At 38.3% G+C, this 26,579-nt stretch overlaps 1 protein-coding gene across 4 annotated transcripts in view; it reads left to right on the top strand.

The window, feature by feature from the left end:
• Positions 1-26,579, top strand: part of LOC108695242 (protein spire homolog 1) — a 99,903-nt gene that overhangs the window by 52,883 nt on the left and 20,441 nt on the right. For 2 of the 4 annotated variants that reach the window (XM_018223627.2, XM_018223629.2), the window contains exons 4-9: positions 4,441-4,566; positions 9,343-9,426; positions 11,931-12,095; positions 14,412-14,498; positions 15,675-15,807; positions 20,152-20,193. In XM_018223627.2, the coding sequence (XP_018079116.1) occupies positions 4,441-4,566; positions 9,343-9,426; positions 11,931-12,095; positions 14,412-14,498; positions 15,675-15,807; positions 20,152-20,193 (637 nt within the window). The remainder of the gene's footprint in view (positions 1-4,440; positions 4,567-9,342; positions 9,427-11,930; positions 12,096-14,411; positions 14,499-15,674; positions 15,808-20,151; positions 20,194-26,579) is intronic. The other 2 variants (XM_018223628.2, XM_018223630.2) reach the window with 1 other exon arrangement.

Here is a 26,579-nt window from a genome sequence, read left to right on the forward strand (position 1 = left end):
CATTGAAATGTATTTAGAGAATGAACCTTGTGATCTACCAAATTATTTTCCTTGTTATGTTTATGAAAGATTTCCCTATAATAAAGACCCCACTCAAACATATCTGCAACTTTTATCGTACTCATCACTGATTCTGCATATTTATCCACAACATAAAAGCAATTTACTTCCCTTTAGCCTGCATTTGATTAGAAACCTTCATTCCTGAAAGATATACTGACCTGACATCAAAGCCAAAAGGAAGGGGAGAAGTTGCTGTAGAAATGCACCCCATCACCTGCTTCTCACTATAGATCTCCTTAGTCCCCATTACATTGTAGGGTTGTGCTGTACACTTTACTGGGCTGTAGTTATTCTGTTTTGTGCTTCTCTGGTTACTAATTAGATTTTCTTCAGCTCCTCAGTTCGATAATTAAGGCTTGTGCTATATATATTTTTTGTGTGTGCTTAAAACAATAGGCAAAAAGTGTTTGTTTTATTAAATTTCGAATCCATGTTCGGTCCTTGCAAGGTAGATAGATTCCAGTTCACGGATAATCCTGCATAATGTACTTTTGCTAATTGTCTATCTTGCAAAGACCTATCACACAGTAGCTTCAGTTTCTCTGTTTCCTTGTGTAGTTCAAGAAATAACAAAAAACATAGATTTTTCCTGATTAAAACATGTGTCCAACACAAGCCCTATTTATTGAGCTCATGTTAAACAAGGGGTATACTTCCACTTTAAATCTCTCTGTATGGGAGAAATGGTTCCATCAAACATTACCAAGGTGCCTCCTTTTTATGAGATCAAAAAAATGCTGCAGTGCAATAATATTGTGATTCCCACACCAGCAGGCCAAGATTTAAGGATATCCTTGTTTGAACACAGGCAAAACAATAGAATGGCAGGTAAATGCTTATTCATTTTCATTAACTCCTGTGCTTCAACGTTACTCTTGCACAGTGTTGGCAACCATCACTCTTCCAGCTTTTGTAAGACTACAGCTCCCAGCATCCCTTATTGTAATACAGTTGTTATGTGTCTCTTTTCATCTGAGTATAATAGAACCACGCTCTATTTGCTGAACTACTATTCTCCATATTGTCTAAGCAGCCAGTTCCTCAGGCTTGTTGGACCTAGCCTTGCTCTCCACAACTCTCCTATTGTTTTCTAATGCCCTCAGTTGCAATGACACATGGTGCTAATTGTTGCCTGTGACAAGTAGTACCATGTGTGATTGCACTTACCAATAGCTGGTATGGAGCATAATATGGAGTACAAATATCTACTTAAATTTTACCCCTAATTGGCTGTCTTTGTAAGTGGACAAAGAACAGATACTGGGGTAATTTATTAACACTGGGTAAATATGCCCATGGGCTGTAACCCATGACAACCAATCAAATTGTTGCATGCATTGTTATACCTGCAGTTGGCTTTAAAAAGCCAATCGCTGATTGGTTGCTATGGGTAACTGCCCATGGGCAAATTGTGTTGATAAATTAGCCCCATTTTGCCTCCCATAGAAACTCGCTTGTTCCCATGTCTTTAGCTTATCAGTTAGACAAGGCAACAATCTGAGGATAAAGCTTTTTCTTACCAAGTTTCTGCCAGATTTACTTCCTCTTCTGTTTACTTTATCTGCCCCTTTTACCTGCAAAATCAAAGAAAAACCTTAATAACAATGTAATGTGTATATTACTATGTAATTAATGTACGTGGAAGTGGAAGTTGTTTTTCACTTACTGTAATGTGATGGTTACTGTAGGGAAAGGGCACAGTAGGAGACATATCCAAGGTGTAGCTATAGAGGAAACAACCTCTGTGACTGCTGGGAAGCTGTGGGTTTAATGGGGTGCTACTTTAAGTGTGTGTAATAAATTATATTTTATCCCTCAATTTTAGGGGGACAAAGTCAAATGATTTTGCTGTGGGGCTGTGTAAAGTCCAGTTGCGCCCAGGAGTGCTCCAGGGGCTGCTTCTGTCTATTACTGCCTTCCAAACTTACTCCTATAGAGATGAAACTGGTTGAGTTGGGAGTGCACCAGAATAGCTAAATTTTCTATTTCATAGAATAGAAATGTGGCTCTTAAAGCCACTTAGTGCCACCTAAGGCAAGGTTATTACTGTATGGCTGAAGCACCACTGGGCAAACTGACTGTTTAAAGGGGAACTATAGCAAAAATGAAAATTTAACATAAGCTTCAGCATACTGAAATAAGAAACTTTCTAGATACAAGCAATTACATTTTTTGTCCCGTTTCTGAAATAATCAAGTTTATCTTCACTATTCCTCTCTCTAAGAAAACTTAGGCATAGGGCCATATCAAGCAAGACATTTTCTCCTCCGGGTTTATCTACACCAGGAAAAAAATTCAGATTCTCCTTTTGCCCCAAAATCCCTTTTTATTGACTGCCACTGCTCCTGCCTGTTAATGCACAGAAGTATGCATTTAGCACTGAAATCTGCCCTGTCTGTGCATGTCAATACAATTTTTGGACCATGTGTGGAGAGTCCCGACATTTTTCGTGCCATGTCGATTGGTCGTTCAGTCATTTGGACAGGTTAGAAAATTTCTTTTTCCTGCTGATAATATCTCTGCATGTATTGCCGATATAACGATTTTCAGTGGGAGACTGTCACCAGCTTTTGTCGGACATAAACTTTCGCATGATTGCTGTCAGGGCAGAACATCGTCAGATCTGTTCTTTTACTACTTTTACTACTGAAGGTTAGTGGCAGATTGGGAGATGGGGACGTCCGTTTGTTCAGGTAAATCTGCACGTCTATGGCACCGATTTCAGGGGAAGGAGGAAGCAGATCAGCACTTTCCCAGTGACATGGTTTTTATAGGGGACATAAGACCAAAAATAAATTATTCCTTAATAAAAGAATATAATTGTAAACATTTTCCCAATGTACATTCATTAAACAATTTCAGTAGTTTTAGTTTTAACACGAGGAACGTCTCAGGCAGGAGTGCAAAGTGTACTTTAAAGTACTCCCGTAGTTACCTGCAGCGGACATCCTCTTCAATTCAGGAGCTAGGAACTGGGGCAGTCAGGGAGAAGAGGTACCTGCTTGGCACCCCTTCATCTTTGCGCCCTAAACACGTGCCTCTTCTGCCTACCCCTAGTTCCGGCCCTGCTGCTCCTGGGCAAGCTTAGTGCCTTATATTATATATGGGGGTTAGAGTTTATTTTTTTTTACTTGTAGTAGACTCTTGGAAACTAATTGCTGATTGACTGCAGTTAGAATTTCGTACCTATGTTTGGATATCACCCCAGAGTATGTATATAATGTGCAGAATTTTGCTTTTGGATTTAGAGTGAAAAATAAAACTCTTCAGGACATCTATGGTTATTGGCTTTAAATCTGCACTGAGGACTTTTTCTATTCCTGACAGAGTATGAATCTGTCAAACAGAAAGCAGTCAGCACAACACTTCAATTTTTAACGTTGTGCAGGTTCCCTAGTGGCCACTCTCCACTGTCATCAACACAGAGTTCACGATGGAACAGCACCACTTGTCTTTTGAAGAATAAAAATGCCTTTATTTAATAATTTTATAGGGCATTACAGCAACGGTTCTGGCCATGCTTGATAAAGGGCCAAGAGTGCCCTGAAATGTCTCTGCAATGTCCTATAAAATTATGCAATAAAGGCAACTGGTGCTGTTCCATCTCAAACTCACAGCATGAATCTGTAAAATAAATGTTTTCTAAGGGTCATTCAGTAACCCCTGTAATGGGCCTTTGTTACAATCAGTCTGAGTAGCTTTCCTAAGCAGAGCCAGACTCTCATCTGATTCCGTCTATATTCACAAAGCTGGCATTTCTTTGAATACCTGTTGTGCCTGCCAAGTCAAGTTTCTCTCTGGAATTGTTCCCCAGCTGGCAGACTAGACTTATGTCTGAGAATTTCACTTTAGGCCTCAGCAAAACTGATGAAATAAAGGAATCATCTTACATGTGTTAGCAAAAAAAAAGGAAATTTGCCTTCACTTTTGTTTTATCAACAACAGCCTTGTATTCTGAAAAGGTTTGCCACACATTACTCTGTGCCAGCCCAAAGTCCATTCACATATTTTGCACATTACATATTGTGCTGCCTCCAGGCCAGAAATATGTCAGCCATAGTTGCTCATCCTCAGTGCCAGGGAAAGTGCTCAGCTGCACATACTTAGCCCTAGTGCCAGATAGAGGGCAGACTTACCTGCTTTGCTTCTGTGCCAGAGCACGTGAGTACAAATTGCTCTGACTTGTTTTTTGCTACCAGTTGTACCAGTGAGACATCTGCGTAGTCACATGGATTCTAAAGCATTTGTGCTCAGTATATAGCTCTCCAATACAGTTGTGCATCATGTGATGTAGATATCGGTGCTTGTTGGAAATAAATAGCAGTTTCTTATCATAATAAATGTATTTATACAATATTTTAAATTTTTTTTTTTCAGCTTTGTGCTTTGCGTTTGCCAACTCCATCAGAAGCACCCAACCACTACCAAGCAGTATGTCGGGCCTTGTATGCAGAGACTATGGAGCTGCACATGTTCCTGACCAAAATTAAAAGCGCAAAAGAGGTGAGTGTCTTACTAATGACGTAGCTTGGTGCAACAAGTTCACACAATATGATTTTATACATTCTGAGGGAGGTCTGATAAGTGTGCTTGGAAAACAGTGTCAGTGAATCCGTGGGAAGTGAGTCAGGAATTGGGAATGACATGACAGGCCCATGAGAGCTCTAGGAAGAATTGAAACGGAGGAGTGTGTTAGGGGTTATGGGCGCCTAGGATTATGGGATCCTAGGAAGGACAATATGCAGGCCACTCACTCTTGGTTGCAATAGCTTGCAGCCTTCAGCAGTAGTGATGGGCGAATTTGTTCTGTTTCGCTTCTCCGCAAATTTCCCGCAAAACAGGTGGAAATTTTGTGAATCGTCGCCAAATTCGCTGCAAATTCGTTCCTGCCAAATAAATCCGCCCATCACTATTCAGCAGTTATCGGACGTTTCAATTTATAAATGTAATTGTTTACATTGCCCTACACTTAACTGATGTTGATATATGTTGCTTGTTATTTATGTAAATGTGTTAATAAACAAACTGCACCCCTTTTCACTCTTTTCTGTGCATAGTACTGAGAGTTAACAGCAGTCAGGATCCCCCTTTGGACTGTAGCTTATGAGAGTAACACAGTGAGGGGTTATGTGCACCTGCTGGGGACTACAAATAGAAGCATCAATAGACAATTGTTGATATTAACCTGAGGGGGGCATAATACACATATATATTATATAATCAGATATGAGTAACAAGTTACTATGATTTTGGCATGTATTTTGAACAAACAATTGGAACAGACTTTATATACTGTACATGCTTCATCTTTATATACTGTGCATTGAACAATCCATTTTACGATCATGAGTGACTTGCTGCAATTTATGTTTTACATTACCTGTGTATTAAAATGAAGCTTCAAGCAGTCAGTGTAACTCCCTCATTGTTAGAATCCAAGTCCAAGTTTAGGTCCTGGTTAATAATTGGTTTATTTTGCTTGATAACCTGTTGCAGGCACAGTAAATGTTTGTGTTATCAAAATAGGACATACAATTAAAATTGTGTCGATGCTTCACAGATTCTGTGGATACACTGCAGACATCTGGAGATACAGTGACTTCTTATTGTTTATATTCCCCAAAATAATAGTGTGTAGAGAATATGCAGAATGAATGAAGCAAACCCTTCTGCCAACTCTTTCTGTCTCATCTGTGCTACTCAGAAATCTGTATATCTCATAGGTTCCCATCTAGAAAAGCATAACTTGCATCCATTCTTCAGTCTTTTCCAAGACTACCAAAATATTATTTTACTAAAGGACTTTAGTGAAAGATTTTAAACAAATGTGAATAAAATATGTACAGCCTGGATTTCTAGGCAATGGTACACGTTTAAAAAATTACCATGAATCTGTACCCCTTAAGACATTGAATTGTAGTTTGCAAAGACAAGTAATGTAGCAAATCTATTTTTGCCCTGCAAAGCACCCAGGGGCGATCCTGGCCCCTCCGCTGCCAGAGGCAGCAGCAGTCAGTGTCAGACTGGCCCACCGGGATACCAGGAGAACTCCCGGTGGGCCAAAGTGTCAGTGGGCCCTCATGCTGCTAAACTTTTGGCCTATTTCATGACCATTCCCTATTATATGAGAACAAAGAGACTAAATAGATGAAATAATAGATTATGGTATGTAAAGAAAACAAACTAGGAGAATAGAGGTTGATTGAGGAGATGAAGAATATTATTACTGAGAGTAGGCCCCTGGTCTAAGGTTTTATGGTGTCCCAGTCCGACACTGGCAGCAGTTGCTGCCGCCCCCCCTCCTCCGTGCACTTACCTTGTTGTGCCTGAGGTGGTCCACGAGGGCGGCAGAGAGGGCCAGTGAACTAGCGCAGAGAGTCTATCTGCACTCTCTGCACTAGAAGAGCAGAATTTCCGTTTTGAAAACCGGAAATTCGGCTCTTAAAGTACCAGGAGCGGCATTTTTTGCCGCCCCTGGTACCTAGTGGGGCGCTGCCGCCTGACGCAACAGTCTCAAGTCGCTTTATTGGCGAAGCGCCCCTGAAAGCACCAGGATATGTAGTCTTCTATCTAGTTACCCAGATAGAGGGGTTTATAACTCAAATTATCTCCATTTAAGAGGGCCTATATATGCTTTATCTATTACTTACAGACTGTTCCCTCCCTCCCTGTTTTTTGTGTAAGATGGAGACAAACAAAGATAGAGCCCCAGGACACATAGAAATTGTCAGCAGACATCATGATGTGTTCCTCTCCCAACATGTCTGCCAAGGCCACTAATGCAATCCAGTTGTTAGCTCAGCCCAATTTTAGCACCTTTTGAAACCTGATCAACAAAATATACCCTTGCTTTTCTGCCTTATCAAGTGTAGAAGTGTAGGCTTGCATTTATGACCCACTTTGCATGGATGTTAGGGATAGACCCTCTCCGATCAGACTAGACTTATTAGACCTGGTCAAATAACACAACCCACAGTAAAAGCGATTGCAGGGCTACTCCAGACACTTTGTTGCGGCTTCTTGATCTTCACCAAAAGTAATGGTGATAGAAAAAATCTTGAGTGCCATAGTACTTAAAATTACGTGTACCTCAATGGTAATGGAGTTTGTTTTCCTAATCATAAAGAAAGAAGCCTGTGTGAATGAAGGACATTAAATGCATTCAGTGGCTGGGATCCAGCTCATTCTGTAAAGGCTTGTGTATACACGATGTGATGAGAAGGCCCTTGTTGATAAGCTGCTGTTCTGCAAGCAGGAGATTTCCTTGGCCGTCTCTTTCATTTGGCTACATTTAAAAAAGAAAATCTCAAACATTAGCATTTAGCATACAAAGTCTGAAAGGGCACACTGTGTTAGAAGGGCCCAATCAGCCGTCTTCAGAGAAAAAACTCCTTTATGCCAGTACCAAATACCAGCTTTGCTGCGACAGAGTGGGAGACAATTGCAGTAATAATAATTGCTAAAAGCTGCGGCACAGCAAGATACACACCCCTAGTTTAAATGAGTAATAGCATCACATAGTTACCCTCCTTTTTTTGACGCAACTAAGCACATTTTTCTGTTCCAAATGTAACCCTCTATTCTATTTGACAAAATGAAGCTCATGAGTACAAGGATACAACCCAGACCCAAAAAAAGCATTATTTTATTATGAATGAATAGCAGTGAAGGACGTTACATCAGTCTGTATACTTACCTTTTATATACCAAATGGCCTTTTGTGGTTATGGGCCAATTTGTGCCTTAAAAGTTACTGTGCAGACCATTGTAATGTGCCTCTGATTGCTTATAAACTGGTGTTATGGATAAGAAATTCGGTGCTGTGCATATAGAAGACTTTTAGCAAGAAGTATCAAACACCAAATCTTAGCTATAGGGTATTTTTATCATAAGGGGGTGGATGGTGGTTTATCCATTTAAAATTTGGGTTATTGGCACACAGGGTATACATGGGTTAGTGCTTCTTCTGGGGAAATTAGTGCAGACCAGATGCTATTTGATTACAATGGAAGTGACTGCAATACCCTACAACCATGTTTATGGTATATCCTAAAAATGCAGTTGCAGGTTAATGTTGGTCATGAACTCCTAGTGATTTTTTTGCATTATATATGGACAATTGTGATATTGATAAAAAGGTCAGGTTTGAGTCTGGTGAATCAGAACTCCAGCAACTATAGGTCAAGTAATGACACTTTCTCCATTCATATAATTGTCACCCGTATGGACAGTTATGAAGCCCTGGAGTTTTGTGACTTGTATAATATAATAATAAATATGGATATGAATGGATGGATGAATTTGAGCATAAACCAGGTTAACTGAGCATTTGTGAGAAAAGCATACCAAAGTATTATTATTGATTTCAAAGCCCAAACATACGCAATCAGTTCTTGGAATCAGTGTACTCCTCATCATATACATTTGTATTAAAAGTAGGTTTACAGGATGTAGAGCAAATAGAAAGCTGCATACTAAAAATAATAATCTAGCTTTGCATAAACAATCTGCTTTCTTAGTGCCAGGGTCAGGGAGCCAATTTCATTCTTGTCAAGCCTCTTGGCTCAAGCAATCATAATGAAAACCCTGTGTGAGCTGACAAAGGTTTTCTTATTTAAGAAAGCCCAGTCTGGGCAAAAATACCTCAAACATTGAAGCTTTTCCCCCTGAAACCCTGTGTGAGTTCCTTAACTCACTTGGGGTTTCCTTTATGATTGTATTTTTAAATTGGTCCCTAACACATGGATAGCATTGTGTATTTCACATTGGAGAGAGGCAGAAGAAAAAGACAAGTAGATCCAAATCCCTTTCAACCAGAGAGAATAAAGAAACGTGGGTGGGGGGGGGGGTTTCTGGTACCTCTCTGACCTTTTCTCTACCAGTGTATAGAGTGTAACAAAAAAATGAAGTCTGTGCATGTTAAATGCAAAAGTGTGGTGTTTCCAGTATTTATTGAAGGTGCAGCTTACAATCAGATTTGGCTCCAATGTTTCGGGACTAGTTCAGCCCTTTCACAAGTGTGCTTTTGTATGCAGGTCATGAAATTCCAAGTTGGCTTCTAAGTTTTAGTGAGACATGTACACATGTATGTGTCGTGTGATGCACCCATTTTTATAGGTTATCCATGTATGTTGTGTAAAATATATAGGGAATACGATACACCCTATTGTAAATTCTAAGCATATTTTTTTGTGTATGATTATATTGTTATTTTTCAGTAGCATTACTATTGGCAATTATCAGACTACAGATATACTAATCATGTTATTTGTAACTTAGAGTTTAAAGAAGATTCAAGAAATGGAAAGAGATACAACAGACAGAGGTGGCTCTGATTTAGATGAGCTGAAAAACGCAGACTGGGTAAGACTGGCATGACCTGATCTGTTAAGTGGTTTGCAGCCTCATTTGGCCAGTTTGGGTTTCTAACTCCATACCCCTGATCAGAGTTTTCCTGTGTACAAGACATGTTTATATATTTTTCTTTAAAATAAAAATTACTTTTGACAGATTCTTTATTACATTATACCTAAAATCTTTTAATGCTAAATGCTGGATAACTGCAAATTTCAAATAGTTTTTGACCTTGATTTACTGAGCATTTTACAGAATGCTGTTATTATTTGGACTGATTTAACTAGTTTGCAAAAAAACACATGCACAAGCAAAATTGTCATACATTAGATTAATTTCCATTAAACTGGCCTGACATGGCACCTGTGTTGGGCCAAAATAGCCTAAACCTCCAGCAGAAATCTTTTTTCAAACAGATTTACAATGAAAATGCTCGGAGATAATTGCTCAAAACCTTAATAAAGGGCAACCAATGTTGGCATGCATTCAGATAAAAACAAGATGAAGCCCACCTTTGATAAAACATTTTGTAGGTGTAGTGTTTCATATTTTGTAAAGAGTCATTAAAGGAGAAGGAAAGCTACGGAGGCATTTTATTGCCAATAGATTAGCTGCAACAGTGCAAGATAGAATGCTATATTTATTCTGTAGAATGTTTTACCATACCTGAGTAAAAAGCTCTAGAAACTCTCTGTTTGTTTAGGATAGGAGCTGCAGTATTAATGTGGTCTCTCCCTGCTCTGGGCTCAGATTACAGTAGAGAAGGGAGGGAGGGGGGAAGAGGAGCAAACTGAGCATGCTCTTGCCCAGGGCAATGAGGTTTCAGCTGAAGGCAGGAAGTCTGATACAGAAGCCCATGTGTACACAACAGAGGGAAAGAAATGCAGTGTTTCTTTTGACAGGGGACTCAGAGCAACATTACTTTGGGGATTTACTGGTATAGTTAAATGGACCTTTCTGATAAGGCTTACTTAGTTTTAATTAAACAGAAAAAGGAAAAAAGTATGACCCATAGTATTGCACCTACCCACTCTTTTAATCTGAGGTCCCAAAAGATATAAATAAAACTTAACTTTTATTTATTAACCAACTAAAAATGATATGAAACGAAAAAAATGTATATTGAAATATTTAAAAGCAAGGTAAGGTACGGAAGCTGAATAGACACGAGGTCAGCAGCTCATAAACGGTAACCATAAATTGAGATAGTTGTGTGGGTTTGTATTCACAGTTTTAACTGTTTCCCCACTATATTCTCAATTGCAGCAAGGCCTTTGACAAAGCTCGCAGGTTGGCGAGCGAAACGCGCGTCAGGCGCTTCTAATAACAATTTTTAAACTGTTAGGCAGGAACGGGGAATGAGCTGTTACTGGTGAACGGGCGGAAGGGTAGAAGGGTGGTTTGGGAAACTACGCTATACAGATATGGGCTTAATGTATTCCGCTAGTCGGATACTTGTGCCTAGTTCCTCTGTTCAACTTTAAGGAAGGGAGGTGTGGGAAGGAAACGGGTAGTGCAAACAGTACCGACAGGTCGCTCCTCCTCTTGTCACGCCAACAGTGTCACACCAGTCGGATACTTATACACGGCGCTTTGGTTTAACCTCAAAGGAGGGGTGTGCAGGAGGAAACGGGCAGCATACTTGATACCGGGGGGTCGATCCCCCTATGGTTACGCCGACACTCTTCCAGAGTTGCGCCATAGGGCATGGTTACGATGGACGATCTGAGAGGGCATTGAAGACTGGGTTCGCTAATCCCTTCTCGTTACAACCTTACCCGAGTTGTTATTATGTTAATCAATCCCATGTGGTTATATATCGATGCATAGCTAGCTTACAGGCATAAGTGTGTGTTGCCATATTTTGGCACAATTATACACAAAGGCCATATACTGACCCGCAATACCGTTCGGTCCGTCCGGTCCGCCCACATACCGTGGGTCACCAGTACCTTGCTGCAATTGAGAATATAGTGGGGAAACAGTTAAAACTGTGAATACAAACCCACACAACTATCTCAATTTATGGTTACCGTTTATGAGCTGCTGACCTCGTGTCTATTCAGCTTCCGTACCTAACCTTGCTTTTAAATATTTCAATATACATTTTTTTTGTTTCATATCATTTTTAGTTGGTTAATAAATAAAAGTTAAGTTTTATTTATATCTTTTGGGACCTCAGATTAAAAGAGTGGGTAGGTGCAATACTATGGGTCATACTTTTTTCCTTTTTCTGTTTAACTATATATATCTTATGACCTTGCACACCACTAATTGTTATTAAACCTCTATCAATGGATGGTGCTACCTACCTTTTCTTTGACTTACTTAGTTTTAACCTTTCCTTCTCCTTTAAACTAGATACCCCAGGAACCAAGAATTCTGGGTAACAGATGCCATATCTGTATATATTACAGTAGTGTTTGCAGACACCTGTGACTATAATTGATAGCAATATTTCTTTTGGGTGAGATGGAGAACCCAGTTATAGTTGAAACATGATGTTTCCTCAGGCCCATTTCTGGGTGCAGGTCATGCGGGACCTAAGGAACGGTGTCAAGCTAAAGAAAGTACAAGAGCGCCAGTACAACCTGTTACCAATAGAGTATGAGCTGACACCTTATGAGATGCTTATGGATGATATCCGATCTAAACGGTACACCTTAAGGAAAGTCATGGTAAGTCGCTATGGAATTCAATTTTACTGGTGCAGTTGTCGCTAAAATGGTTAAAAAAAAAGTTAGATCAGTACAATGTAAGTTAAGTGGTGTACATTCACTGACATTTATCCCATCAGTTGTAAAAAAAAAAACCCTTTCTCTACGCTTTGGGTCCCCTAACATCTTAGATCCCACTAGCATTCACCTCACCTCTGAATCATATGTAGTTACACTTTTGATGTCACAGTGCATACAGTGAACACAAGAGTTTATTTTTTTCCATCAAACAAGATTGTAGTTATTTAAATATTTCACTGGGAGATGCCAAATGTTAGTGATTATAATCACTTACAAGATACTTTGGACGGTTGCACCTGTTGCAGAAACCTGCATTGGCCCAGGGAACTTCTGAGTGTGAACCACAGAGTAATCATCTTCTTACTGCTTTTTGCTTCTTCCTTTTTAAGCTGCACATGTAAACCCTATTTATATATCCATACCACATCTGTTGGTTGGGCGTATGTTCCCCATCCAAACTGAATCATTCTCCCTCTGTTAGCCTGCATTATCCTGTTTTCTCAAATACAAATGCTGCTTTAACCAGGCAACGATTCTCTATCTGCTTTGACATCACTGACATGATCAACAGTGTCATTGAAGAGGAGAAGTTCTCTTAAAAGTCATTGTACATGCATTGAAAAATGGAGAACAAACTATATTTGTATTGGCCAATCTCTTAGATGCTTTGCAAGGGGAGGATGGCAAGAAACATGTGGTGAGTGTGCAGGTTTTCAAATACTTATGGGACTGCTGCAGGAGGAACCTTTATCAATGAGTGCCCACAGCCACATAGGTAGGAATCAGCCTAAAACTATATTAGATTTTATAATATGAGGGTGGAGTTACATGTTATCTAAGCAAAAAGACCTTTGAAGAATGACGAAGCGGAAGAAAACTATTGCTCTGAGGTGCTCGCTCAGAAGTAGATCCAGGCTATCAGGTAAGTGATTATACTTAATGTGGGGTGCTAACATTTGGCACCTCCCAGTGATTTCATGTTTCCTTCTCCTTTATAGGGGACCCGTCAACCAAAAAAATGATTCAAAATCCTATTTTAGGAGAGCAGTGACATCTAGGAAGTGCTGAATGAAAAGTGAAAGTAATTGTCTGAGGCATAGATGCAGGGCAGACAATATTTGATTGACAGCTGAGATTTTTAAATAAGCTCACAACAGCTATGAATGCTTTAATAATAATTTGAAAAGGACTTTTATTATACAAATTTTTGTGTCTGGGTGGCAGGTTCACTTGCACAAATGTGCCACAAGTGTAGAACGAATAAGAAACAGCACAATGTCCAATATACTATTTATTCTACTGTAAATCTGTGAAGTGTAGAATATTTCTCCATGCAGAGGGCAATGTGTAGTGCAGCTTGCACTTTTATGTTTAATTCAAAAAAGGTACAGATAAATAAATATATAAAGATTTGATTTAACATTAAAACATTTTATTGACATGAAAGCTTACATACTAAGGCATGTGCAACTGCGTAGAATTATAATGCATGCAACATCTTGGCCTTTTAAAACCTGATAACAAAGGCACTTGCATTCATGTACACGCCTTACACCTTAAGGTGAATGCTACTGCGCTGGTTTATCCTGCTCTGCACAGACACAAACGAGCCCTAGCATTAACACCTGCCTTGAGGAGCCATTACTTCCAGGGCTCTTACTGACTTACATGTAGTGACTTAAGGTGCCCATACACTGAGAGATCCGTTTGTTTGGCAATGTCGCCAAACGAGCGGATCTCCCTCCGATATGCCCACCTTGAGGTGGGCAATATCGGGCTGATCCGATCGGGGGGCCCAAGGGCCCAACGATCAGATCCTAACGAGGCCTTAACGGGCGGTCGGATCGCGGGAACGCATCAACGAATAGATGCGGCCGCGATCCAACGGGATCTTCTGTCCCATCCGATCGAGATCTGGCCGACTTTCGGCCAGATCTCGATCGGTGAAGGCCGTCGGGGGGGCCCCATACATGGGCCAATAAGCTGCCGACACGGTCTGTCGGCAGCTTTTATCGGCCTGTGTATGGCCACCTTTACATGTAGTTATCCCCACACAGCAAGAATGGACACCATGCACCCTAAATAACTTGTGCACAGTGTATTAAAGTGGACTCTGTGTACAAGTTGCAGTACCTGCTTTAACTGAAACTATGCAAATTGCATTTGAGCTTGAAATGGAGCATTTTAGATTATGAGTATTTACTAATTCATATCACATGTCATCATCAAGCTGTATTTTTACTTTTTCTTTTTTAGGTTCAGGGTGACATCCCACCCCGATTAAAGAAAAGTGCTCATGAAATAATCCTGGATTTTATCCGATCTAGACCTCCACTTAATCCTGTATGTATCTCTACTGAGTCAGAATCAAGAATTTGGTGCTTTTAGCCCAGCTGTTTTAATGATTTCTCTTCAAATTCCATGTTTGCAATGGACCCAAATGCTGTTTTTGACCAATGTTGCATCAAAGTAGATTAATCATGCCGACAGCTGCAAACAATCTGCATACAAGTCATAAGCTTCCTGCAGGGCTGGCTGTCCCTGCTAGAAATGTCACATCTACCTTAGATGTGTTGGTGCGGAGTATTTGTTTTTTTTTCTTAATTTTTCATTTAGTGAGGCATGCTTGTTATCAAGAGCAGCCTGTGCTGTATAGAAAATGTTAATGGGGCATATTAATAAAAGCTCACTCCTGTAGGATCCAGATTCCAGAAACAAAATACTATACTAACGGCAACCAACAGGAACGGGGTTTGTTATTTAGCATTTAATTTAAAAAAGAAGTGTCATCTGGTGCACAATAAGACATATGATTCTCTAGATTATTTTTCTGCAATAGACCTTATAAAAAAAGTCAATTTTATTTTTTCTTCCTTTAAATGCATCAAGATCAGGGGGCACATCTAAGTGTCTTTTAAGGACATGCACATGGTTTTTCATTTCTCAATCTTAATAACATTTAACTTTAAACATTTGACAGTCACAGAACAGACACAGCAGCTTCTGGGAGGAGAGGGATATAATGTAGAAGGGAGTTGTTGATTTTGTGCCATTTAAATATATACATGTAAAGCATAATTTTTCAAGAGATCTGATGTATACAGGTATGGGACCTGTAATCCAGAATACTTGGGACCTGGGGTTTTCCTGATAATAGATCTTTCTGTAATTTGGATCTTCATACCTTAAGTCTACTAGAAAATCATGTAAACATTAAATAAACTCAATAAGCTGGTATTGCTTCCAATAAGGATTCATTATATCTAAGTTTGAATCGAATGCAAGGTACTGTTTTATTATTACTGAGAAAAAGAAAATAATTTTTAGATTATTTAGATTATAATGGAGTCTATGAGAGACAGCCTTTCCGTAATTCTGAGCTTTCTGGATAACAGGTTTCCGGATAACGGATCCCATACCTGTACATATGTTTATTTGTAGCTTGCTTCCCCCTCAAACCCACACTATGCAATGTATATAAGATTTAGACAACGAGTCCATAGATTTGTCTTTATTCAGGTGGCTGCTCGAAAGCTTAAACCTACTCCACCCCGTCCACGAAGCCTCCACGAACAGATCCTGGAAGGGATAAAGTCAGAACGAAAGCTGCGTCCTGTTTCCTCCCCCGATGTAATTAGGCGCAGCAGATTAGGTAAGAGTTTGGTTATATTGTATCAAATATAGAGCTGCCACTAAACTTTGTGACAGTTCAAAATTATTACAGCAATAGTGAGTTTTGTATGCAAGGTTTTATATGCAATCACAGCACAGGGTATGGTTTTGGGTTTTGTTGGGGGTTACAAAAATTCCTGCCTTGAGCATATTCATTTGCCTTGCATGCATTCCTTAAAGGGGTGGTTCGCCTTTAAGTTAACTTTTGGTATGATTATAGAATGGTCTATTCTTAGCAACTTTTCAGTGGTATTCATTTTTTATTTTGTATAGTTTCTGAGTTATTCGCCTTCATCTGCTGCCTCTTTCTAGTGCTCAAAAGGGGGTCACTGCAGCTATTGTTTTATTGTTATTGCTAGTTTTTTATTGCTTATCTTTCTATTCAGTCCCCAACTATTCATATTCCAGTCTCTCATTCTGGTCACTGCCTAGTTGCTATGGTATATTGGACCTTAGCAACCAGAGAGCTGCTAAAATTCCAAACCAGAGAGCGAAATACTTCAAAAACCGCACAGAATAAGAAATTAAGACCAAATAGAAATTGTCTCACAGTCTACATTATACAAAAAGTTTAGTGAAAGTTGAATTGCCCCTTTGCTCCCCAAAAGTGCTCAGCAGATCACACTACTGCTTTAGGGTTAGTCCACATGAGGAGATTCAGGGAGCTTTTTGTCACCTGGCGACTAATTGCCTTGTCTTCTGAGCGACTATCTCCCCGAACTGCCGCCGCGTTTTTTCCCATAGGCTACAATGAAAAGTCACCTGCGCTAATGCACTTGCGGCGATGCGTTTTCTATAGTCTCCCGAAGTTGCCTCACACATGCATATTTTATACATAACAACAGCTCTAGATCTGAGACAGAAATATGTTTAGATGCAACCGGAGAGTTTTAGTTTAGCAACAGCAAGAGATTCAAAGGTTGCAGACTTATAGGAATAGTAACGCCAAAAAATTAAAGTGTTTTAAAGGAATGTAAATAATATGTACTATCGCTTTGCACTGGTAAAAACGGGTGTGTTTGCTTAGAAACTCTACTATAGTTTATAAAAACAAGCTGCTGTGTAGCCAAGAGGGCAGCCATTCAAGCACAGGATACACAGTAGATAACAGATATGTTCTGAAGAATCCTATTGTATATAACAGAGCTTATCTGTAATCTGCTGTGTATCCTGTACCTTTTCTCCTTTTTCAGCTTTGAATGGCTGCCCCCATGCCTACACAGCAGTCTTTTTATATAAACTATAACAGGGTTTCTGAAGCAAACACACCAGTTGTACCAGTGCAGCACAATAGTACATTATGTTTTCGTTACTTTAAAACACTTTCATTTTTGGTGTTACTGTTCCTTTAAACACTAGGGATAAGTGCTGGGAAAATAATACTGTGAACCATGTGTATAATTGCTGTCAAATGATGGTATATAACATCTTTGTGCATGACTGAGTAAGGCAGCTATTCATGCAAGATTTAACCAACACAGATTTTATTATTCTGTTACGGAGAGAGAGCTTGTTTCTTTTAGAGGCTGCCTGGAGACATATTTTCCTCTCAACACTGAACCATTTATTAGGAACATAAACAAATATTTTATTAACTTCTATCCAGCAAGAGAACATTTTGGAAAAATCCATTACAAATGTGTGACACAATTATTTATTAGTATTCCCTAAAACATTTTTTAAAATCTTTAACCAATCTAATATCCTTCTGTTTAACAAGAGTTGGTACATTATTCGCTTTATATGTGTTACAGTAGTCCAAAGTGTCATTGGATAATTTTTATTGTAATTTGAGTTTGGAATTTTACACTATCATAAACTCATATTATTGGCTTTGATCCTACTATGCAAAGGTTTAACATGTACAGGGTCGTAACTACAGAGGAAGCAGACCCTGCGGCTGCGGGATGCACAAGAGGTATAGGGGCCCCATGACACCCTAATTCATATACAATGTCAATAAATATTGGTAAAACAGGTCAACCTCTAGACATTTTGGGGGCCTGAAAAATTATTTGCTGTGGGGCCCCGTAATATCTAGTTACGCCACTGAACATGTATCTGATTTGCTGCTTAGCACCACCCCATTAAATGCTTACCATAAAAATATGGAATCTTTCATTTTTTGCAGTAGTTTTCACACTACATAAAAGAAGTGTTTTGTTGTGAGTTTTTGATACTGTTAAATGTTTCCTTTGGGTTTATATATGTGTAGATTAACTCATCAGGTATTTTGGCTACTCATGCTTGGCTACTTCACACTTTGTAAATAATCTACCAAGCAACATTTTATTGCTGTGGAGAAACAGGCTGACCTCCCCACAGTACTTCTTCATAACAGCACAGTGTTATATTAATATATAGATGTGAGAACCTGTGATCATTTATTTATTTTTCTCATGACAACAGCTGATTTGTTAAACATAATCACACACTACTGTCAGGTATTTCACTTCTGTAGCTCTGGGAAATCACACAATTTTGAGAGAACAATAGGGATATATGTATACTTAGGGCAGAATTATTATTAGTGAAGATGGGATTGAAGTTTCAGGCTTTGGTGAAATAATATTAAGGGCATTATTTATCAAAATCAAATTTTTCTGAGTATTTAAAAAAAAGTCAGACCAAACTAGCATCCATGATTGGACCTTATTTATTATTATTATTATAATGTTTATTAAAAAACACGATAAAATCTAGCAAAAATCAGATAAAGTGCAATTTATTTCGAGTTTTTTCCCGAAGCGCTTGATTTTTCTCTGGCTTTTACCCTGAAAAAGCCGTAATTTTCCTGATTTTTGCCTGAAAAGTCCAAAAAAGTAGGATTTTCGGCCTAATACTAACACAGACCACAGAAACTTCTAAATATGATAGGGACCTCTCCCATTGACTTATATATAACCTCTCAGGTCTGAGATGCTGGATTTTCGGATTCTGACTTTTTCCATGCTCGGGGAATAATAAATCTTGAAAAATTCAAGGTTTTTTTCCCCACTAAAAATGCTGGTTTTATAGTAAAAAAATATAGTGTTTTTGGCATTTGAACTTTAATAAATAACCCTCTAAATGTAATTGTGCATATTTGTGTTTCCATCTGAAAGAAATGTGTTAGTTATATTTGTTACTCTCTGGCATTAGAGAACATAAATAGGGCACTATAATTCATTGGTTACTTCCATGACATTGTGTACTTTCATGGGAAGAAAAACCGTTTGGCATACTTATAAACACATACATATGTATTATTCATTGACAGGTGAAAGCAATGCATTTTATTATAGTTGTACGTGCATATTCATTAGGAATGCACCTAATCCAGGATTCAGCTCAGTATCTGATTAGTTAAACACTTCAGATTTTAAAATTCTGGAAAGCTAAATGACATTTATTGGTTCATTTGAAATTTGAATATACAAATTAAAGTTTGAATTAGGTTCAGTACTTGGACAAATCTGAATGATGTGCAAGTTAAGTACCATGTACAGAGGAGGGTTGTCTATGTATCGTCCACCCTTCATGAATACAGTGTTGTTGTCTGCAGGCAGCATTGCATTTATGTCGTGGCTGCAGTAGAGTCCTGCTGCGGGTCAGGTTACCTGCAAAAACCTGCGATACCCTGCGGGTTGCGGGTAAAAGTTCGGGGTGCGGGTATAGACGCGGGTTGGTGGTTCTGCGGGTCGGGCTGTGGGTCTTCTGAATAGCGTTTTTTACTCCTGTTTTTCTTTTAACGCCTACTTCTGATGATGTCACTTCCGGTTTACAATGACAGCACTTCCTGTTTTACTCCTTTATTTCTGATCACACCTACTTCCGAGGATGTCACATACTGTTTACAATGACAGCACTTCCTGATTCTTGATGGTCAGCGGGTCTGGGTTGCGGATAAGTTACTTGTGAGTAGGATCGTGTAGCGGGTCCAAGTTGGTAAGAATGTGGATTGCGGTTCCGGGTTGCGGATTGCAGGTTGCGGGTCGGGTACGGGTTCCAAAAAATGGACCCGCGCAGGACTCTAGACTGCAGGTTTCTGAGAACAGAAACAGGATGAAGAGACCTGCAGCAATTCGAATGAAGTGGAAGGCAGGGTGTAAAACTAATTGGGAGGGCTGCATCAATTTTTTGCATTTTGCACCCTTTCTTTACAGCCTAAATGACCCCCTATAGTGTCAGCTAGATGAGGTGGAAAAGTGCATGTTAAGCTGCTTTCTATTGCTTTTAATATCTGTTCCCATTTCAGACATTGCAAAAATCTGATCTGATCTGAAATGTCTAAATGTGCCTTTGTTTATATAACTGTCCTAACAGATTGTTTTTGTTTTTCCAGTAACACGGCCTCTTAGCATGTCTTACAGTTTTGACTTGTCAGGTAAAAAGTCACCTGGCGTGATATTGTTATGGTGGTGGTGTTTGTCACGTGTCCTTCATATGATCCTTTGTCAGAAGCGTGCACAATTAACTCACCATGCTTTCCTTCCGTCATGGTCAGGGAAATAACTGCTGCTGGTTATTTTGCTCCAAGTTGAAGAACTCAAGTCTACAGTTTCAGCCAAGCTCTGTGCTTCTGCTCTAGTCTAACATAATTTCACTGAAATGAAGCAAGAATGAATTTAGATTTATCAAGGGTCGAATAGTAAATTCGAATTTGAATTTTCAAGTATCAGAATTCACACATTAGAATTTTAATCCCCCTATTCAATTGTAAATTTGAATGCGAGATTTATCACACCTCGACCATGGAAACAGCTTTTAGGTCCAAATATTTGGCACCTAAAACCTGCAGAGTTTGTGTACAAGTTAGTGGTAGAGTTCCGTTGAGCCATTTGGAGATGTTAATAGCCTTCCATGACATTCAAGGTTTTTTTTTTTGGGAGAATAACTCGATTTGTACAAATTGAATATGATTCAAATTTTAAGGTTGGAACCATTCGATCAAATATTAGACAATCGATTTTTTTCTTAAATAACCTCCCAGTCGAATTGTGAGAATATTCGAATTAAAAAAAATCACATGAATTCGAAATTCGACTTTTGATAAATGGGCCTCTAGGATACATTAAGAAAATACTGACACATTGTCTCATTTGTAATATGTAGTAAAGGAGTGAAACTTTACCGTGAATATGAAAATGATATCAATGATTAAGGGATCAATGATTAAGCCTTCTGATGTACTGTTACAGTGTAATAACATACACACATACAAATAATAGTAGAATAAAACATAGAGACATAACTTTGTATGATAGAGATTACAAAGATAACCAGTTCAGTTTATTCAACATATTTGAGGAACCCCACCACCATTGATATACTTGATATAACTCCAAATAGCCTTTACTATTCTGATATTCCTTTAATTCACACCTAAGGTTTAATTCACTATAAATTAGATGTTTATATAGTAAATCATTATAAAACGAATGATAGAATAACCCTTCTGCTACCTAGCACCACTTGTTACCTGCCTTGCTGCAGCGTAAATCTTTTCTTGTCCATCAAGTTATTAATGTTTGAAATGTAAACTTTGAGCAAAGCATAGCTCAGAATTAGCAGAATGATGCTATGCTTCAATATGGAATCTATTCTAGTTCTCTGCACTGTATAAAACCTTAACTAAGTAGACATATACTGCAATTAATTCATATACAATTGCTGAATGTGCATGATTTATTCTAACATTGTGTTTGGGAAATAACTGGGATTCCATATATGTGATCATATGAATGCAGTCAGGGTGAACAATCACATGCTATCCTAAAGTGCTGAAGAGACTCATGGGAAGCATTAAACAGCAGCTGAGCTTTCCTGACCATGATAGAGAACTCTTTGGGTTGCTTCATCAGATATGTCATTGTGTCGTATTCCACCCAGTCATGTGTTATGTACAGAAGTTTAGCTGTATTCTTGCTTCTGTTAAATTCTTTTTGCTCTTGATGGAACTATAGTGTGAATGATGAATGATTTGCTCCCCCGTGTAATTATACAATATGTTATACTATACATTTTATTTTAAGGTATTAGTGCTTCTACATTTGTAAGTTTAGTTTAGTTTTTGGCTGACGGGTGCTGTTAAAGGTGACCCGTCACCCAAAAAAATTATACAAAACCCTATTTTATCACATTAGTCAAGCAAAATTAACTTTAATTACACTATATAAATTATTTGAATCTTGTTTCCTTCAGTCTGGGAATTCATAATTATAGCAAGCAGGCAGGAGCCATTTTGTGGACACTGTTATTAAGGCACGCCTTGTATCATCTCAGAATCTTGTACGTGCACCAGAATGGGGGACCCAATGCCCATCCCCATGCCCTGGCTACACATTTAAATAGTAAAGAGAACAGGGGAATATGTGGAGAGCAGTGACATCTAGGAAGTGCTGAATGGAAAGTGAAAGTAATTGTCTGCCCCACTTCTATGCCCAGGGCATAGAGGAGGGGCAGACAATATTTGATTGACAGCTGAGATTTTTAAATGAGCTTACAACAGCTATGAATGCTTTACTAAAAAATAGAAATTGGTTTTCATGTTTAATTTGAAAAGGACTTTTATTATACAGATTTTTGTATCTGGGTGACAGGTCCACTTTAAGAGTCTGTTGCTATTGCCTGTTCCTTTTGACAGACCTTTTTTATGCCGTAAAAGGGAAGATGGACCTCTTCGAATAACATACGTGTATAGGAATCTAATGTGTATATTTGTTAAATGAATATGAAATGTTAGGGAAATGTTAATCCAGTTATCCAGAATGCTCATGACTTGGGTTTTTTTTCCTTAATTTGGATCTTCATACCTAAATTCTACTGTAGTGCCCATTACTAATGAGAGGTCTAGTTTTAGTGATGTTGTCCCATTATGATGTACATCCATAATATCACTGTAAGCATTCTGTTCTATGGAAAATATTACTTAAATGTTATATTAATTTATAAGAGTATGTATGTTACTTTATTTAAAAAACAAGTATTCCTTATGTTACATTAACAAAATTAATATCTGAATGAAAATAAAAGACAACTACTACAGAGAAAAAGGAAATCATTTTAAAGGGATCCTGTCATCGGAAAACATAATAGTGCTACTCCAGCAGAATTCTGCACTGAAATCCATTTCTCAAAAGAGCAAACAGATTTTTTTATATTCAATTTTGAAATCTGACATGGGGCTTGACATTTTGTCAATTTCCCAGCTGCCCCTGGTCATGTTACTTGTGCCTGCACTTTAGGAGAGAAATGCTTTCTGGCAGGCTGCTGTTTTTCCATCTCAATGTAACTGAAGGAGTCTCAATGGGACATGGGTTTTTACTATTGAGTGTTGCTCTTAGATCTACCAGGCAGCTGTTATCTTGTGTTAGGGAGCTGTTATCTGGTTACTTTCCCATTGTTCTTTTGTTTGGCTGCTGGGGGGAAAAGGGAGGGGGTGATATCAATCCAACTAGCTGGACAGCAGTAAAGAGTGATTGAAGTTTATCAGAGCACAAGTCAAATGACTTGGGGCAGCTGGGAAATTGACAATATGTCTAGCCCTATGTCAGATTTCAAAATTGAATATTAAAAAATCTGTTTGCTCTTTTGAGAAATGGATTTCAGTGCAGAATTCTGCTGGAGCAGCACTATTAACTGATTTATTTTGAAAAAATTTTTTTTCCCATGACAGTATCCCTTTAAAATATTTGGATAAAATGGAGATTATGGGAGACAGCCATTCGGTAATGCGGAGCTTTCTGGATAATGGGTTTCCGGATAACGGATCCCATACCTGTATATTCATAAGAGCAAACTGAAAGTACATTATAATGATACAGCTTATGGTTTGCATGGAACCTTTCTTAAGAAAATAGAGTATCTGCCAATTTTTTTCCACACTGTCTTCCTGAGTTGAAAAATTATTATTTTAGAGCACAGAGACCCGTGGCTGCCCCAAGAAAGGAAAGCAAGTTAGAGAAAAGTGTATGTCTTATGGAATGTACCAGAAAGTTCCATATAATCTGAGAAATTCTGCTAAACTTCTTTATATTGACATGAGTGATATTGATTTTAACTGGAAGGGTGGATGAATTATCTTGACCCTAACTGATTTAGATGGTAATACATCTAATCTCACAGTTTACAGTCCTTCCAGATATAAACTGGGAACATTTAGGGGCAGAATTATCAAAATGTGAGAATAGAACTCACCACAGAAAAACTCACTTTCTATTCATTCCTATCGGATTTTAGAATCATATTTATCCATGGAGTTCACCATTTGATAAATATTCTTTTTAAAATCCCTTAGGGATTAATAGAAAATGAGTGAGTTTATCTGTGGTGAATCTAGTATAGGTCAATCTAAAAACCAACTGGACTTGCAGAGTAATCAATGAAGATGTTTTTTTTTAGATTGACCTATACTAGATATACCATGACCTGGATGAATGAAAATCTTCATAGTCTTATCTGTGGTGAATTCACACTTTGATAAATCTGCCTCTTAATTACACGGCTTGGGAAATTCCGTTGATCTTTGTATAATTTTCTTGTAACACTGGTTATTCCAACTGCCTGACTGATTTATAGACAGCAAGGAGGTTATTTATCAAAAGTAAATTTTAGAGTAATGTGAATTTTTTTAAACTCTAATAAATTAGAGTTATTCGATTTAAGAATTCAAACGTCTAATATTCGATCGAATGATCCTGACCCGAAAACTGGAATAAAATTTGAATTGAGTTTTGCGCAACATTTTTTTTCTCCCATTGGAGTCTATAGAGTCATTCAATGGTATTAAAACCCAAAAATCTAATAAAATGACGCTTCGTACTCTTTAATAATAGACATAAAAATGTGCCAGAAATGTACTGGGCATTATGGAAATCACCGTTTGGATGTTTTGAATAATTACATAATTATTCATCGTTGTTGTCTGTGCTGAAGGAAAACTAAGGGCAGGGTTACCATTAATGAATATGTAAAGAAGATATTTACAGAGTATAGAGAAGAAATGTGTATATATAAGTGTTACTAGGAGGTATTTCATTGTGTGGGGACAGGTCTGGACTGAGAATCAAAATAGGTCCTGGCATTTCAGATACACAGAGGCCCAAACAGCCCCCCCACCACCCCAATAAATAGTAACTGTCTATGGCAAATTTCAGCAGCCCCTCTGGCATTTTTCAGAACCCACAGATTAAAGGACCAGTAACATCAAAAAAAATTAAAAAAATGTGTTTGTATACATAGAAAAAAAACCACCAAGACAAAAAAATCCCAATGCCTTTATTAAGAAATAAATTACCAAAATTCCACTTCCGCTCCTCTCTTCAGAAAAAGCGACAAGGCGACGATCCATCGTGCGGTGCTCAATTTCTCCTCCCTGACTATCTCCTATAAGGAAGGCAGGGAGGAGAAATCAATCGCCAAACGATAGATCGCCCGATCGTTTTCTGAAGAGAAGTCTAAATCATGTTGGAGATACAAGAAGTCATCTATGGTTGTAGGAAATCAGCATTAATTAATACACAAGACTGCCCTTGTATATGTTATGCTTGAGTAGTTGCACATTGGAAGCCTACTGTCTTTATTCATTTTGGTATGTAAATAAGTGTCCTGTCAAAATAACCAGACCAGACAAACAAGTCAGTTGAACAAACACTATATAAATGTTAAAAGAAATTGTTACATAAAAGCCATCTTGTAGGCTTAAGAAGGAATGCCTTCCTAACTATAATGGGGTCTGTCAATATCTTCTTTACAGCAGTGGAGTTCATAAGTGTCTTTTTCACAACTATAAAGGTGCATTGTTACCAATAGTTAAAAGATACCATAAAAAGACTAAAACTAATTTTCAGCTGGATTGGTAATAGGCATAAAAATATAAAAATAAAAGTAATGAGAGTGCTACTGAGCTGGCCCATTGTTTCATAACTGTAACTTTATGATTGTGAGTAGAAAATGTTGATATACTTGTACAGGTATGGGACTTGTTATCCAGAATTGTTATCCAGAATGCTCGGGACCTGGGGCTTTCCAGATAATGGAACTTTCCGTCATTTGGAACTTCATACCTTAAGTCTTCTAGAAAATCATGTAAATTTTATTTGGATAAAATGGAGTCTATTGGAGACACGCTTTCTGTAATTTGTATCCTTCTGGATATCGGTTTTCCATAAAAAAAGATCCCGTACCTGTATACAGTTGGTCAGCGTTACAATCCTCTAATATAACCTTGGCCAAGCAACATTCCAAGGTCTGGGGAGTCAGTTGGAAGTTACATAATTGTTCAATCTGAAAGATGGATGACAGATGGTGTCTGACACAAGGTTTTCATCCCAGGCTTAATTACATTGAAAAAAAAAGAATTAAATTAGAATTAAATCATGACTGGAGTGCTGCTGCTCTTCCTGCATGTGTGTTTGTGCTTGTGTGTGTTTGTGTGTGCTTGTGCATATTTGTGTGCTTGTGCATATATGTGTTTGCTTGTGCGTGTGCCTCATTTCTTACAATGGCCTGAACATTTTCTCATGTGTTCTTTGAGTCACACTTGTTCTACATTGTAAAGAAGGGAAAGAAGGCTTGTACGTACCAGGGTTGTGCAACATAAGTTACACATTCTCCTTCTCTATGTGACCACACAAACTGTCATAGTGAGCAATACTGCTTCTTTACACGTAGTGGTTGAATTTAAGGTTTCATCACACAATTTTGATTTATTATTTCTGCAGAGAATACTCATCAGTTTTATCTCCTAACAATCACACCTTGGCATTTGCC

This window comes from Xenopus laevis, chromosome 6S (genome assembly GCF_017654675.1).
Source record: "Xenopus laevis strain J_2021 chromosome 6S, Xenopus_laevis_v10.1, whole genome shotgun sequence".
Lineage (NCBI taxonomy): Eukaryota > Metazoa > Chordata > Amphibia > Anura > Pipidae > Xenopus > Xenopus laevis.